The 16089-nt window shown below is 52.6% G+C and overlaps 2 protein-coding genes and 1 long non-coding RNA gene across 18 annotated transcripts in view; 1 reads left to right on the forward strand and 2 right to left on the reverse strand.

The window, feature by feature from the left end:
- Positions 1 to 1776: 1776 nt before the first annotated feature.
- Positions 1777 to 4625, reverse strand: ZBTB9 (zinc finger and BTB domain containing 9). The gene is given in 3 exon segments (XM_072833471.1): positions 1777 to 2798; positions 2800 to 4233; positions 4405 to 4625. Coding segments are annotated over 2 exon segments (1386 nt in total). The 5' UTR covers positions 4153 to 4233; positions 4405 to 4625; the 3' UTR covers positions 1777 to 2765.
- Positions 4626 to 4729: 104 nt separating this feature from the next.
- Positions 4730 to 13844, forward strand: LOC140637209 (uncharacterized). 2 transcript variants are annotated; one of them, XR_012034452.1, is made up of 4 exons: positions 4730 to 4953; positions 11427 to 11567; positions 12174 to 12492; positions 13056 to 13844. It is a non-coding gene; the product is annotated as an uncharacterized lncRNA (long non-coding RNA). The 2 variants fall into 2 exon arrangements; XR_012034451.1 differs by having other exon boundaries at positions 12174 to 13844.
- Positions 5450 to 16089, reverse strand: part of SYNGAP1 (synaptic Ras GTPase activating protein 1) — a 33584-nt gene continuing 22944 nt past the window's right edge. For 7 of the 15 annotated variants that reach the window (XM_072833433.1, XM_072833439.1, XM_072833436.1 and 4 more), the window contains 5 exons: positions 14652 to 15726; positions 14073 to 14246; positions 12186 to 12397; positions 10980 to 11075; positions 5450 to 7382 (listed from right to left, as the gene is read on the reverse strand). In XM_072833433.1, coding sequence (XP_072689534.1) covers positions 7238 to 7382; positions 10980 to 11075; positions 12186 to 12397; positions 14073 to 14246; positions 14652 to 15726 — 1702 coding nt within the window. In that variant the 3' untranslated portion in view covers positions 5450 to 7237. Of the gene's footprint in view, positions 7385 to 10096; positions 10175 to 10979; positions 11089 to 12185; positions 12398 to 14072; positions 14247 to 14651; positions 15727 to 16089 lie in introns of all 15 variants that reach the window. The other 8 variants (XM_072833435.1, XM_072833440.1, XM_072833434.1 and 5 more) reach the window with 6 other exon arrangements.

The raw sequence follows: 16089 nt of genomic DNA on the forward strand, positions 1-16089 counted from the left end.
CTGAGTCAAAACCAAGAGTCAGACACTCAACTGACTGAGCCACTCAAATGACTTAAGTAACAAAAGAAATAAGAATGAAAAAAAAAAAAAATAAAAAAGAAATAAGAATCACTGTCATCCCAAAACATGACCTGAAAAGATTCCCCAGGAGCAATCCTTCTCCCTGGACCCCTCAAGCTTATCCTTCCAAAGGCTGGTCCTTCAGCCCTTCCTTCCAATTCAGGAGCCATTTCACATACTTCCATAGATCCTGTTTTGGGAAGGTCAAGGCCAGCTTTTCTTGCTTGCAACCAAAGGATCTTGCTCAATGGATAGACAGGCACACCATTTCATTGTGCTCCACTTTATTGCACTTTGCAGATATTGCAGGGGTTTTTTGTTTTTATTTTTACAAACTAAAGGTTTGCAGCAAGTCTACTGGCACCATTTTTCCAACACTATTTGCTTGCTTTGTGTCTGTGTCACATTTTGGTAAATCTTGCAATACTTCAAACTTTTTCATTATTAATATATTAGTTATGTGGTCTGTGATTACTACTTGTTAAAAGCTCAGATGATTGTTAGTATTTTTAGCAACGAAGTATTTTTTAAGGTATGCACATTCTTTTTTTAAAGTAGGCTTCATGCCATGTGGAGGCCAATGTAGGGCTTTAATTCATACTCTGAGATTAAGATCTGAGCTGAGATCAAGAGTCAGACGCTTAACCACATCAGCCACCCAAGTGCCTGTGGTATATACTTTATTTTCTTTAAAGAAATAATACTACTACTGCACACTTACTAGGTTACTGTAAAAGCATAACTTTTATATGCACTGAGAACCTAAAAAATGCATTTGGTTTGCTCTGTTGCAGTGGTCTGGAACTGAACCTGTAATATCTGAGGTATGTCTGTAGCCACCTACTGAATGTGTCAAAAGAATGACAGGTAGGTGGCATTTGGTAGCCCTCTCCCTGACTCCCTTCCCAATATGTTCACAGTCCTTAACCATGAGGATGGTACCATGGCATGGCTCTTTACAGAAGCTAGAATTCACCTCCTCAGCCATAAAGTCACATTTTTCAGCCTGTTCTGGGTCCCATACCAACTTTTAAGGAAAATGCTTTGGGGAAAGCTATCAATCTTGGCCCTAGTTATAACTTCAAGTTCACTCATGTTCAGCCACCCATATTATTATCTCTGGTATAAAGAGATCTTTGTGAAACCTCTGCTGATGTATGAGACCTTCTCTTGACTTCACTTATGCCATTACATTAGCCTGTACTGCCCACTAATATGAACTTATCATACCACAGTGTTATTATTTGTCTAGCTTTGAAAGTAGCTGTGAACTTTTTGAGGTCAGAGTAAAAGGGTCTAGCATACTGCATTGCACTAAATGTTTGTAGAACAAACCATACAACCACCAAACATTATATGTAATACATGAAGTCAGGGAAGATTATAGGTAAAGATCATATGAACCAATCCCTTTAAAAATAAGACGACAGAGAACCAATTAGGAGATGCATACTACCCCACAAAAACAAAAACAAAAACAAAAACAGTTCACACTCTGAAAGATAAGGTAACTTACCTGAGATCATTCAGTGGCAAGTCAGGGCCTAGAATCTGGCCCACTGAAGTCCAGGACAGTGTTCTCTGCACCAGTGTGAAACCATCCCATTTTCCCCTCATCAATATAACCCTGCTGCATAAGTAACATATCCAAGTCTTTGCAACTCTGCTTTCGTGCTGTCTCTCCCACGTAAATTACTCAATCCAATCCACTGTCAGTTTAAATTTCAGGGCAAAGTTTATTTGAAGAAATTAAGTAACCTGTGACAGTCTCCCCATTCCAATATCTACTCTTCTATCTCTCTCAAACAAGGGCCTATCATGTGTAAGTGGGATGGATAAGGGGTATGGTCCTACTGTGCAGTTACTCTTCAGCCTTTCCTGTATGTGCTGTCTCAGTCTCTGACAACAGCCACTTGTTCAAAAACAGTGGTGCTACCCTGAGAGCATTTTAGGTCAGTGGCCATCTCCTGAGTTCTTTGGTCATATTCTAATCACCGTGATCAATATATGGGTGATCAGTGGTGGACAAAGGTAAACAAGAGGCACAGGCTATTTAGGGGATATCCTCTATTAAAAAGAGAGTTCTAATGACACATGGAACGCTCAATTTGTTAAAGTGCTCAACTACAATGTTAATAAAAGAAGTGTTGGGAAGGTGCAGAATGAGTTATGATCTGAGAGGCTTCTGGAAAGATCGAACAAAAGAAAGTACATAAAAAGAACTCTACCTAAATCATTTCAGCAATGACAAGGGAGAGGAGAGCATAGACCTTAATTGGTTTCTGAATTACTGGACCCTAGAATCAGACATCCCTAGAATAGAGACCAGCTCCTTCAACACCTCATGGAGACCAAGTGAAATGTTTATCATTACATCTTTTGTTCTAACTTTTCTCTCACCAAACTTCTAATCCGAAATCTGGTTTCCTGCACGAAAGGTCTGTTATGGGGCAAGTGATCAATTTACATATGCCCTGTAAACCACCCTCCTATGGGGTGGTTAGCAAAAAACTTGGTTATAAGAAATCTGAGATCCCAGAATCTGCCAGGTTGACATCCACACTTAAGAACCAGATGTCTGGAATATATCTATTTTCTTGGCATGATTACAAGATCCAGGAGCAGGGTGTGATGGTGGTGATGAAAAAGTATCCATCAGCAGCAGTGGCTCTCTTATCCTAGAAGTTCGTGTATGCCCTTGGCAGTCAGTTGTAAGTCCAGTGAGCAGTGGCCCAGCCCTTGGCCTTTGCATAGGTCCCGATGGCGAAGGAAACAGGCATGTACCCGAAACCGACGGCCACAATGGGGGCAGGCATGCAGGGCTCCAGCATGAGTCTTCATATGCTCTGTCAGATGGTGCTTCAGTTTGAAGCGCTTATTGCAGATGCCACAGCTAAAGGGCCGAAGGCTGAAGGTCAGCATGATATGCCTGTCACGCTTTGGCTTCACTGCAAACCGCTTTCCACACAAGCAACCAAAGCGTTTTCCATCTTCAGGGGGTATACCTCCTAACTTCACAGGCCCATGCACAGCCTGTCCTCCCCCTCCAGGCCACCCACCCCCTGACAAGATTTCATTCCCATGAAGATCAACTGGTTTCCAGGATGGACCTCCTCCTCCTCCATATGTTGCCCCTGCTCCTAAGGGTAACAAGAACCCTAGTTCTCCATTCCCTTTGGTGTCCCCTCCAGAAAACACTTTGGTCTCCTCCTTTGCTCCTCCAGACTGAGTTCCACCCCCTGGTATCTCTTCTTCAGGCTCAGAGGGTTCCTGCTTAATGTAGAAGACTTTGGGGGGTGGTGCAGTATGAAGGGCAGGAGGCTCAAGTGGGGCACTCTCGCAAGGAACCCTACAATATGTAGTGGATACAGGCAGTGGGTGGGATCCATGAGGGCAGGGAAACCCTCCTGATACCCTCTGAGGCTGAGGTGTCTGAGAAGGGGCTGCTGACCCCTGGTCCTCCTCCTCTTCTTCCTCAACTTTAATCTGTAACACATCTCCCAGTTCACTCCCCTCCCCTAAAACAGAGTTCTCCCTAGAGGTGGAGGAAGACTGCACTGGGGCCTGGAAAGAGGAAGAGCGAATGCACCAGCCTCCTGGAGAGGATGTGGTTGAAAGAAGAGTGTGGTAAGACGTCGCCCCACAGGTTGAAATTCCACCTGAGATTTCTAGTTCTCTAAGAATCTCTGAGCACTGATCTACTACTTGCCACATCTGGAGGCCACTGGCCACAAGGAGGTGGGCAGGCAGAGCATCCAGAGGCAGACGGAGGCGTCCTGAATAAATGAGCTGGAGCAGCCCCTCGAAGGCATCGGCTTCAATGACGCTGGGTAGAGTGAGACGTGGCGCATCCCCCAGCAGAAGTCTGTCGTGGAAGTAGGGAGAGGCAGCAGCCAACACTGCCTTGTGAGCTCTAAGTTCCCGGCCCTGCACCAACAGGGACACATCACAGAACTTTCCCTCTAGCCTGTGGCGGTTCAGGGCTTCCAGCAGCACCGAGCTATGCTGTGGGAACTCGATCTGGATTGTCCGTGGGGCTGGGTTGCGGGTCGGGGAGCGGGGTACGGGGGGCAAAGGCGTCGAGAGATCCATATGGCCTCCTCAGAGAGAGAAATCCCAGAGGGCGGAACACTGGAGATGAGGGGCTGGGGGCGCACCCCCGCGGGACGAAGGCTGCGGAGGAAAGGCACGCGGGTCACAGAAGCTCTGGGTAAGGGCAACAACACCCGCCTCCCCAACCCGGCAAAGTGGAAACTTTCCAGTGAGTGGTGGTTCCCGCAGATCAGGCCCGCACACTCCCCCACCAAGAAAAGAAAAACTAAAACACCACAACAAAAGACCAACCGGGGTTTCACTTCCAGGGCCTGCGGAGGAAGACGAGGAGATCCTTCCAGCCCCGGCCTGGCCTCGCCGGCCCCGGACGGCTCCTGCTCACGGCGCCCAGAGGGCCGGCTCCCGGGGAGCCGCACCAGCCAGCCGGGAGGCCCTTCCCGCCGCCACGCCCCCGCGGCTACACCGGCGGCACCGGGCCGGGGCGCCCAGGCAGCCACCGCTCAGTCCCGGGCCGGAAGCCACCGCCTTCCCGCCGGACGCCAACGCCAGGTGCGGGGGGCGGTGCCAGAGCCCCAGCCAATCGGAGGGCGGAGGGCTACGAGCCTCGCGTTGATTGGCTGCGCGGGCGAGAAGGCGGTGCCGGCGGGAGGTGTCTGACGCCCGGAGGAATCTGAGCTGGGCCTCGGGAGATGGTAGCCTGGAAGGAGGGGGCGACCCTTAAGCCCTGCGGATGATTAAACGTAGCGCCCGCTCCCTTCTAAGTGCTGAGAAGGCGAGATGAACTATTGTGTGGGCCAGGCATCGTCCACATCACCTTGTACCCTCCCCCAGCCCTACAAGGTAGGTGTTGCTCTGCTCAGTTTCCTCGGAGGAAACGGAGGCTGGCAAGTGACCGGCCTGGGATTGCAACTCAGATTTGTTCAGGGACCAAGTTCTTTGCTCCATTCCGTACGGGAGCATTTTAACCAGCCATTAAATCAACCTTATTTCTAGGTAATTACTAAATATAGTTGTGAGTGTGTGTAGATATATATACTTGGAATTCCTTGTCAGATAGTGTTCCTGCTCCCTGGCCTCTCTACTCATAGGGTTAAGTGGGGCAGTGGAGAGGGGAGAGCTGGATTGGGTAAGCTTAGCCAGGTCACAACCCCTGCTCAGAAACAGAATACATCTTATGGCCGGGTGGGAGAGTGCTATTCTGGAGGAGACTGTGGCATCATGCAGGGATATGGTTTCTCCCAGGCTGCCAGCTTCCTCTCAAAAAGCAGATCCTATCACCCTACTGAATAGGGTGATACGTCTGAATGTCCCAGCTTAGGAAAGTCAGCACAGCGAAAAAAGAACAATCTCCGTTTATTAAACATGATTTTTCTGTTTCACCACACACTCCAGAAAAAAAGGAAATGGGGCTGGGAGTGGAGAAAAAGGGATAGTGGTGGAGGACAGAGAAGGCTGGGAGTGGGGTGGGACAAGGTGGGGAGGGAGAACGAGAAAACAAAATAAAACAAGTAGGAAGAGCATCTTCCTACCTTTAGGGTGGTGGAGGGGGAGGGAAGCCTGGGGGAGGGAGGGGGCCAGGAAGCTCTATACAGAGGGGTTGCCCCCAGCCCACACACACACACCCCCAAATATGTACAGTACAAACCCCAGATAATTACAACAGCCAAAGAGAGGAGGAAAGGAGGTCCAGGGGGAGGGTCTGGGGTTGGGAAAGTAGGGAAAGGGCACAGGGATAAAATTTCACATATTTACAACTTTTATATAAGTATAAATTTGGCCCCGGCTGGGTGTATGTGTGTAGGGGGATGGGTCTGAAGGAGAACTGTTCATACAAAAGAAAGAAGGGTGAAGTCTGGAAAGAGTCTCAATACCAAACGCAAGAAAGGATGAGGGGGCAGGGCTGGGTAGGGGATAGCAGTCAGGGAAGAGGGGGTGCCAAGGAGGGGCTTCTCCCCTCCCATGACCTACCCACCCTAAACCCCATCCATCCTACCTCCCCTATCCCGCCAGAGAGCTATGTACAGAGAAACACCGAAAAATTGTGGAGCTGGCGGGAGGGAGGGAGGTGGAGGGAGATTGGGGAGGGGGGAGGATGAGAGGGAAGCCCAGCCCTGTCCTACCTCCCCCGGGGGGGACAGAGTCATGGAAGGGGGCCCCCAACACCCCTCCTCCAACACAGGTCCCCCCACCCTGGGGGAGAGAGACATGGCTTTTCCTAGAGTAAGTTCCCCCCTCCCCCTGGGAGTAGAGACCAAGAAGAGAGAGGGGAGGGGCAAGGAGGGCTGTGTGTGTCCGGGTAGGGCAGATCACCTAGTCTGTCCTCCCTAACATACACACCCTCCTAGACCCTAACCCCTCACCCTAACCTCAATTCCACCCCACCCAACACACTGGGGGAGGGGGGGGCATAAGCCCCCTCACCCCGCTCTGGGACCAGCCAAGAGCAGATCAGGTGTGGGAGGAAGGGGAGACAACTCCCATTCCCCCCTTGCCGCCCCCTCCCTGCCCCGGTGGCCCCTCCACCCCATCTGGGTTCTGGGTGGGGAGGGAGTAAATTTAAGAGTAGTAGGAAGAGAAGGAGTTTGTGCGTGCTGAGCCCCCCCAGACGCTCCTGAGAAATCAAGGGGTAATAGGGCCCCCTCACCCGGGGTCCCCTCCCCATTACAAGGGGGACAGGGGAGGCCAAAATGGGGCGGTGGAGGGGAATTAGATTGTCAGCTCTGGTTACTGCTAAAAAATCACCCTGAAGTTGAAAGTTTGGAGGTGCCACACCCCCAGGGTGGGGGTGAGGGTCTGTCCCCCAGTGCTCAGGGGAACGATGAGGCAGAGGATGGGGATAGCACCCCGGACTGAAGGGGTCTGTGTGGGGTAGGTGGTGTCCTGGGGCAAGGGTCCCTGGGGGTCACAGGGGGCAGCACTCCAACAGGAAGGAAAAGGGGCAGCTAAGGGTCCCCACTCTTCCCCGCTGGAAATGGTGCAGTGGGGGTGGGGGATTGGTGCCCCCCAAGGAGGCATTCAGGGAGGCAATCCCACTGTCCCTTGGCAACATCCAGTCCTGGTGGTGGGTGCTGTTCCAGGGCAGGGTGCATGGGGAGGGAGGAGGAGGTCTGTGATGCTGGGTGGGCTAGTGGTCTGCGGTGTTTCGGAACTCGCCGTTCTCAGTGATCTGCAGCCGGGGTGGGGGGGGCGGTGCTGGGGGGGCCAGGCCGTTCCAAGGTGGGGCCAGCGTCACACGCGGGTTTGTTGGACCCAAGGGGGGAAGCTGCCTCTCCTGCAAGACACCAAAGAGGAGAGCGCGGACTTATTGAGACGCTTCGCGGGAGCCTGGGTGCCAGCTCCCCGAGCTGTGCCCCCCCAGTAGCCAACCCACTCCATAAACCGTGTCTCCCTCCCTGCCCCCAGGACAACCCCTCACCCCATCCTCCTATTTTGTTTCTCACCTGCAGAGGAAGTTACATCTTCTGGGATCAGGGAGAAGAGAATCTCACCCCCGACTCCTAACAGGCCTTCAACCCAGGGAGTCATACCAGGAAACCAGTTCAAATGAAACAAGTTCCTACCTCACCCCAACCTAACCCCTTGGATCTTCCCCTACCCAGCCTCCCTCCTCTTCTTAGATGGAACCCCCTCCCAGCCCACCCCCAATCCGAGGTAGGAACTTTGTGTTGAGGGAACAAGGGGAGGCAGTACAGCAAAACCTCATTAATCCAAACCCCTGCGGATTTGGACTTTTTTCATAATCTGAACAAAAACTGGGCTTGAGTTTTCCTTTAGCTCTGAAGAAAGGGTGTGCTAAGCAAATTAACAGTAGAAACGTGTCTGTAGGAGGGTACCAGCTAACAGGCTTTTGAATCTATCTATTCATTAACGCATGCTCCCTGAGGACCTCGAGTGGAAAAGCCTTGTTCATTGAGCCCCACTTACTGTATGTATTTTGAAGACATACATTTCATTAAATAGACACTGCCATTCAGTTTTGTCATTTGTTCAGAGCAGTCATCTTCTCCAATATACCAGTCCAAGTTAGAGAGGTTTAACTGTACTGGGGTGGTGGGGGGGAGGGGGGAAGGCAAGGGATTGGAGGAAGTGATGGGGGATGGTAAAAAATGTGGGAGGGCTGCCTCTCTCTGGGCAGAAATGACTAGGAGTGTCTGCAGAGGCACAGCGTGCCCCCATCCCTGTGTCCCCAGGAAGCAAAACTGCTTCATTCCTTTCCACCTCCATGTTCCTTTCAATCCCTCTCCCTGGGATCCCAGTTAGAGGGAGAGGGGTAGCAGACCCTACTCCCACCCCTGGACCAGCTCCTGCCTCCTGCCTCCTGCCCTCACATCTGGTTTCTGTTCCTATGCTGGGAGAGGAACCACACTGTGGTACTCCTGTATGACACTTCTGGTCACTCACTTGCCTTTTATTTAAGATACAGGCACAAAATTAACTTTTAAGCGAACGGTTACATTGCAGAGGGACCAGTGCTTAAAAGTGATTTAGAAAGTGTCCAGATTATTTCCCGGGCCATGGGGCATTTAGGCCCATTACATGTAACCATATCTCTGTAGGATACAAAAATATTCTAAGTAGAGGCCTCGAGATCAGCTCTCCCTTCCAAATCAAAGAACCCACCTCTCAGGTCACTGAAACCCCAGCCTTAAGCAAAGCCACCCTCTTAGCTTGCTGAGCATCTCACACACTTCTCCCAAGTCAGCGAGAGAGGAAATTATGTATGGTAGGGGATCCTGAGTATGGCAGGACAGCAAGGGAAGGAAACCTCAGATTCCCTTCTCTCTGCTTGTCTGCTGGCAACAGAACATAGGCATGCCCCCTACTCCCCCATGGACCCAAATTTAGAACGTAGATAAATTAGGGTGCCATTATTCATTTTACAAAAGAATTCACTGCAGGAGTCCTTTAAATGGTGAGGTCCCCTGGTGCCTTTTAGCATCTGTTTACAGATCACGAACTACTTTGACAAAGAGGCTGGGCAGGCAGAGTGTTAAAATTACAGTGTGAGGAGCCACTGCCCACTGCAGATCAATCCCACAGAAAGAAAGCCCCTCAGAAATGATGTCAGTGGCTGACAGGTTCCCATTTACTGGTTTGTAGGTAGGACTGCATCCTGCAAGGCCACTGGGTGGCGGGAGAGGAGGAGTGAGCTCCGCTGAGAAGAACAGAGTTTATTTAACATGCTGTTCCTGGCATCTCTGCCTCGGAATCCACATGGCTACTGAGCCCATGATCTTATCTAGGAAGACGGCTCACCCCACTTCCAACTCCCACGCCACATGGGCTGGTCTGCGTCCTGACATCTGCCGAGGCTCCTTTTTTTGTTCCTTGTTCCACTCACCCTGCCTAGTGTCCTGCCATCATGAAAAGCATTCTTTCCAGCCTCCCTCCCCCAAAGTCTTCCTGAGTTAGCTCCCCATTCCTAGTTCCTACCCAGTGGGGCCCAATAAGAGCTAAAGATGCCTTCGATCTCACCGATATAAGGGAGGAGGAAGAGAGAAACAGGTGAGGAGTGGGAGGAGGGGTGGAGAACTGAGATTAGGGAAAGAAGAGGAAACTCCCACTTACCTGCTGCAGTCAGCATAGCCCCTTTAGCCAGGGTCCCCCAACCCGTCATCACTGCCACCCCTTAACAAGCCCCACTCCCAACGTCCCAAACTCCCAAGGACGCTCTGGTGAAATGGGGGGTGACAGACATACACTGGAGAGGCACAGGCAGAGGATTGAGAGGAGGCTGGGCGGTGGGTTTTGTCAAAGAGAGATGTGGGGATGTGCTGGGCGTGTCCCAGGTAAAATGCTTGGTGTTGGCAAGGTGTCCCTGAACAGTTCCCGGAGCAGCAAGAAGTGCTCTCTCTGGGCAGTGGTTTGGGAGATGGGTCTGTGCAGGAGGTGTCAGGAGGGTAGGGTATGTGGAGGGCAGCAGTGAGGGGTGGGGTGGGGAAAGGCTCCAGAGAGTCAGAGGGGAGTGGGCTTCATGACCAACCTGCAGTGGTCCGGAGTCACCTCCCCCTGTGTCCTCCGCCCGTGGTCAAAGGAACCAGGAGAATTACCTGATGAGGAGCTGCAGGGGGAGAGAGTGGGGTCATGGGGTCAGGAGCCTTGGCAGTAGTGGTGGGGAAGCCTGGCGGTCAGAGCAGAGGAAGGAGCAGCATGGGTGGGAAAGTAGAATTGGGGAGAGCAAGGGGCAAGGGTGCAGGATAGAAGTTCTAAAAGCTGGCTGAGGACAGAGGGCGCTGGAGAGCTGGACAGGTTTAAGGACCAGAGGCCTTCACTGGGGTTAAATACTGAGGGAAGGCAAGCTTACAGGGTGGGGGTGGGGGGGGGCTTTCAAGAGCTGAAGAGTCAGAGGAGGAAGCTATTCGGGAGCTATCCAGGAGATAGGAAAATTGAGGAGGCAAGAGGTGATGGGGGCCATTTAGAACCTGGGAAGCTAGAACTCGTACTGCCCTGTGCTCTCTTCTAGCAAACTACAGCCTCTAGCCCCTGTAGCCCAAGAAGAGCTCAGAGGAGGCTGAATTCCCTGTGTGAACAGGAACAGGCACAGATGGGGCAGGGGTGCCAGGAACTGGGTGGGATCTGGGGGCAAAGAGACTGAGGTTCTGCTGGATGCTCCAAGACCCAGACAGGAGTGGGAAAGACAGAGTAGAAAGGCACAGGGGTGGGGCTAACACTGCTAGGAGTGACAAAGGCATAGACGATGGGATGAAGATGGGGTCACTGGGGGTGCTGCCAGGAGCAGCCAGTGGACAAATGGAGGACAGTGGGAGACAGATGGCAATGGGGCTGGGTGGCTGGTGCAGTGAGTGCACAAAGGACAGTGGGATGGATGGGGATGGGACACGGAGAAGATAAATGACATTGTAATTTCCACCTGAGCGTCGAGCAGCCTCTTCTTGGGTTCAGGCAGCGGCTCAGGCATGGCGGGGTGGTCCCGGCGCAGCTCCTCCTCCACCAGCATCAGCCTGAAGGGACGGGCTTCAGTGGGGTTAGTGGCGGGCACGGGCTCGGAGCCTGCCAGTGGAACTCCTGATCCTGGGGGAGCCCCTGCAGCTCTCTGGAAAAGCCTCAGGCGTCCTTCTCCTCTGCCCTCAGAATCCTTCTATTGTTATGACCCAAAGACTCCCTATACTAACCTTCCCCTCAGGGACCCTCACATCTCCCTGCTAAGGACAGCTTTCTGGGATTCAAAGACCTCTATCACCCAGATGCCCCCTTGGCCCTCCACCCTCCCATTCAGGACAGTGCCCTCCCACAGCCCCTCTGTGGCTGAAGGCCTCACTTCTACATCTCCCATTCCATCTCACTGAACCTAGGACACCACCAGTGCCACCCCTGGGATACCCCAAGACCAAGAGGGGTCCTCTACAATCATCATTCCCAGCACCTCCGTGCCTTTGATGAAGATTCTCAAAACGATTTCCCATCAAGGATGTCAATTACAACAGGGTTTCAAAGTAAGTTTCAAGTCAAGCCTTTTTCTTCTAATTAATCTTAATCCAAACTACATTCAGAGTGGATCAAAATGGGACTGGCTCTAGTTAGAGTCCAGCCTGGAGTCCCACCACTTCTCAGGATAAGCTGACCGCCTTGCTGAGATACCTTCTTTGGAAGCCAGGCCTTGGCAGAGCAGTTGAAAATGTGCATATGCTAACAGAAGGGTCATTCGGTTTCTTTTACTTTTTTTTTTTTTTTTGGTCATTCAGTTTCTAAGAGAACATCTTTTCAGGGCTGGAGGGAGGGGCTACCCAGGATAGGAATGGCTAGGGGCTACTCTGGCTAGAGGTCTCTGCTTAGATTTGGGGAGAACATCACAGGCTGGATTGAGACTAACCAGTGGGGAGTCCAAGAATTTAAGAAGTTACTCTATCGGGAGAGAGATCAGGGTTCATTTATGCCCTGAGCGAGAAGTTTCTCCCCATTTGGTGATTGGTAGTGAGTGGCAATCTCTGGGAGCAGGTGGTGGGCTTTCCTCATGGTGTCCTGAGTTTGGGGCTGAAGGCTAGAGGGGGAACTTGCTGGCTCTCCTCAGCCTCAGGCTCTCCCTTGTGACCCCTCCCCAGGCCGCCCCTCACCTGCCAATGATGCTCTTGATCTGCGAATCCTTCTCCACCTGTTGCTGCCTTAGCCTCTTTTCGCTCTGCTCCAGTCGGGCCTGATACTGCATCAAGATTTTGCTGGTCTGCTCCTCCTGGGACAGCAGCCTCCGCTCATACTCTTCTAGCTTCCGGTTGGACATGTGTAGTCGCTCCTTCAGTGAATGGATCTCCTCCTCATACTCCTTCACCTGCCCGCCGGGCAAACGACCCCGCACTGTGAGGGGCGCCTCACCCTGACCCACCACCCCGTCTCCATTCTTGCCTACCAAGCAGCCACTGCATGGTAAGGGACAGATAACCCAGGTGCCTTCTGCAGTCCTTTCCCTGCCTGCTGATTATACCAGACATGGTGGCTTTTGAGAAGACCCTTCTATGGAGCTACCTAAGGCTCCTTTAAAATGGACCAAGATCATATGCTCCCATGCCCTGAGCAGTATATACCTGCCCGCACATGTAAATCTGGACACACAAGGACCCACACACAAACATATACAGACTCCCCTCCCACTCACCTTGAGTGATCCTACCTAGAAATGAAAGCTTAAGGTGACTCCTCAGTCCAACCAGAGCACATGGGGAGGGTGGGGAGACCCAGGAAGAAAAGACACTGGATAAGGAGAGGCTATGTGGGGTTCCAGGTCTGGGCTTTAAACAACTCCAGGCTGAGAATCTAAGACTGCCTCTGTTGATAATGATTCTGGAATTCTGGGGCTCGAAGGGCACAGAGGAGTCATTTTATCTGCCCTACTGGCTCTAGAGTCTAGAGCTGTGGTGCTATCCAATACAGTAGACACTAGCCATGTGTGGCTATTTAAAACGTAAATAAAACAAAATTTCCTTCCTCAGCTGCATCAACCACATGAGGCTGGTGACTGCCATACGGACGATGCAGATCATAGAACGTTTCTCATTACTGCAGAAAACTCTACTGGATGGTACTGTTCTAGAGCCTTCCTCAACAAAAATATCTCATCCAAGTCATAGTACAGAAAAAACGACTTGAGAGTATTTTCTCATTCTCCAAAGATGATACATACAGAACCAACCCCACTCTGGAAGCAAAGGAGAGATGTCATTTATTACCAAAGGTGGCTACCTTGGGCATTAGGGCTTAATTCTCTCATGGGACTTGCTATACCAAGTCCATCTAGACAGTCCCAACATTTTCCTCTGCTCAAAAACCACAGCTCCCAAGAAACCTCTCTCTGCTTCCCCGAGTTGGAGTCGTACAGTCTTTACGTTAACCTAATCCTACAGCCACCCTCTTCTTCAGAGCCCTTGGAGCAACAGCCTCTCCAAGGAGCACTGCTGAGCTATGTGTGTGTGCCCTGAGCTCTTGCTGTCTTTTGCTCTAGGCCACCACCAGCTGAGGATCTGGTCTTTCCACACGTGGGCCAACATATACCACTTTCCAACACCAACCCTCTATCATCTGTGCTGGTGGAACAATGCCTGGGTAAGCTGGACATGGTCTGTAGTACAACTGCAGCCCTCTGGCCCCCCACCCAATTTATCAGCTCACACTGCTGGCAGAGTAGCTAGCTGTCCCTTTCCTGAGTAGTCATAGGAATCGGGGCTTCTGTTCTCCCTGGGGAAGAACATGGAAATAAAATGGAAATAAGCTTTAACATAAAACGTTTCTCCGCAGTCTATGATGTGTATAAGCCACAAAATAAAGTTGGAAGTTGGCTTTCCGACAGACTGTGTACCCAGTGTCCCCTAATAGACTGGACACTTCTTAAGAAAGGAGATCAGGTCTTTGTCTCTTCTTTCCACTGTAACTACTTGACCCCTGGGTCCTTCCCTGAGAAGCATCTAGAGGTTGCCCCTGTGGGTAATGGGAAGATGAGGGGCCCAGCGTACCCTATCCAGCCGGCTCTCATCCATCGACTTAGAGTACTCCTTGAGCTTGTACTCCTCTCGCTCGATGTGGGCACTCTCGATGTCAGCTGACAGGTGAGGCATGTTAGAGACCCAGGCCACTGTCCGCTCAGAGGCTGGCATTGTGGGGTTCAGTGTGGATGGTGCCTGAGAATGCTGGGATGGGGCAAGGTGGAAGTGAAGAGAGAGGAAAGGTGGGAAAAGGTAGGGTGCATTTAGGAGAGAGCACTGCTAAAGGAGGTGACCATTCCCATCTCATTCCCCTGCTCTAGTCTCAATCTCCTTGTGAATGCTATTTAATTACATATCATGTCTCCCCTCTGGAGAGGTGAGCTTCATGAGGGCAGGGTGTGTGTGGCACTCAGTGTCAAACCCACAGTGCCTAGAACAGGACATGGCACCTAGCAGGGACTCTGTATACAATTTCTTTAATGAATGAGAGGATGTGAGAAAAGTATGATTTCAGATGCCAGACTCTATTCTGCCCCCACTTCCACAAAGCCATTTCCTTCCACCCTCCCTGTTCCTCACCCATCCGTCCTTCTTCCCACCCTCACGTACCTGCTTGGTGATGGAGGGCTTGAGCCCCCCACCCCCTCCGCCACCGCTGCCCCCGCTGCCCCCAATGCTGCCCTCTTTGCTGAGGCTTTGTTGCCGTGGACGGGCAGGGCCATAACTTGGCTCCGGTGACTGCAACAGATTCCCACTGGATGGCCGGGGTTTCTGGGCAGCGCTGACTGTCAACTGCTGAGACTTGCCCCTCTGCAATGGAGGCGGTTGGCCTCCGCCACCCCCACCACTGCCCCCACCGCTGCTCCCACCTCCGGGCCCTGAGGGGGCAGGCCTCTGGGGACCAATGGTAATCTGGGGAGGGGACAGCATGTGCTGCAGGTTGTCCTGGAGTGAGAGCTGCCGACGGGTGAAGTCAGTGCCAGAGGGTCCAAACTCATCACTGTAGCTGTGGCTGTGAAGGATGGAAGCAGCGGGGGGCTTGGGGACCCCTGAGGAGAGGTCCTCGCTCTTGCTATAGCCATGGAACGGGGCAAAGGTGTCCCCGGGGGGCTCTCCACCTCGGTGGTGGTGATGATGGTGATGGTGGTGATGGGAGGAAGGTGGACCATGACCACCACCCCCTCCGTGACCCCCTGGGGGGCCTGGCCCATCAGCAGCCATGTGGAAGAGAGGGTTCTGGAAGGAGAGAGGGATGCGCAGTTGCTGGGCAGGAACACCGTCCGTGGTGACACCCATCTGGCTGAGACGCATGCCAGCCGCTGTAATGGACGAGCCACTCCCCTGGGAGAGGCGTCCAGCAGGCGCAGGCCGCAGCCCCAAGGCCGCGGTCAGGGAAGCCTGGCTCGAGTGCAGCAGGTCCCCAACAGCCGCCAGGTTGGATACACTGCTGCTGTTGAGGCGACCACCGGGCCCATCACCCTGCAAATCCAGCATGGAGACACTCTTGTTGACGCTCAGCATCTTTTGCTCCGGCTCCGTGATATCTGAGCTGCTTGTGCAGTATGCTGGCGAGGAACGGGCCAGGGGTGGACGGCTCACATAGAACAGGTCTTTACCCCCACCAGGGGGTGGTGGGGGTGGCTTTTCCTTGGTTGGGGAAGGGAGGCGAGCCATGTCCATAGAGCTGCGGGAAGGGAAAGGGGCAGAGGAACAGGAGGTGAGGCCGACGCTGCCGGCAATCGAGCCTGCTGTGGTCTGGCACAGGCCTTGGGGTGAGGAGTGGGACCCGCAGGGAAGGGTGGAGAGCTGGTGGTGGCAGCTCTAGAGAGGGCTGGAAGGGAGCACGGGAGGTGACACGTGGGAAGGAGGAAGGAAAGGCCCCTCTGGGAAGGGAGCAAGGCCTTGAGGAGGGAAGGTGTGGGCACCGAGAAGAGGGATGAGGGGTGGGTCTGGGCAAGTATGGAGGAAATGAGGGTGCATGGAAGAGAAGAGGAGAGGAGAGTGAAGGCCACTGGAGGGGGAGGGGGAGCAGACAGGAGAGGAGAGG

This window comes from Canis lupus, chromosome 7 (assembly GCF_048164855.1).
Source record: "Canis lupus baileyi chromosome 7, mCanLup2.hap1, whole genome shotgun sequence".
Lineage (NCBI taxonomy): Eukaryota > Metazoa > Chordata > Mammalia > Carnivora > Canidae > Canis > Canis lupus.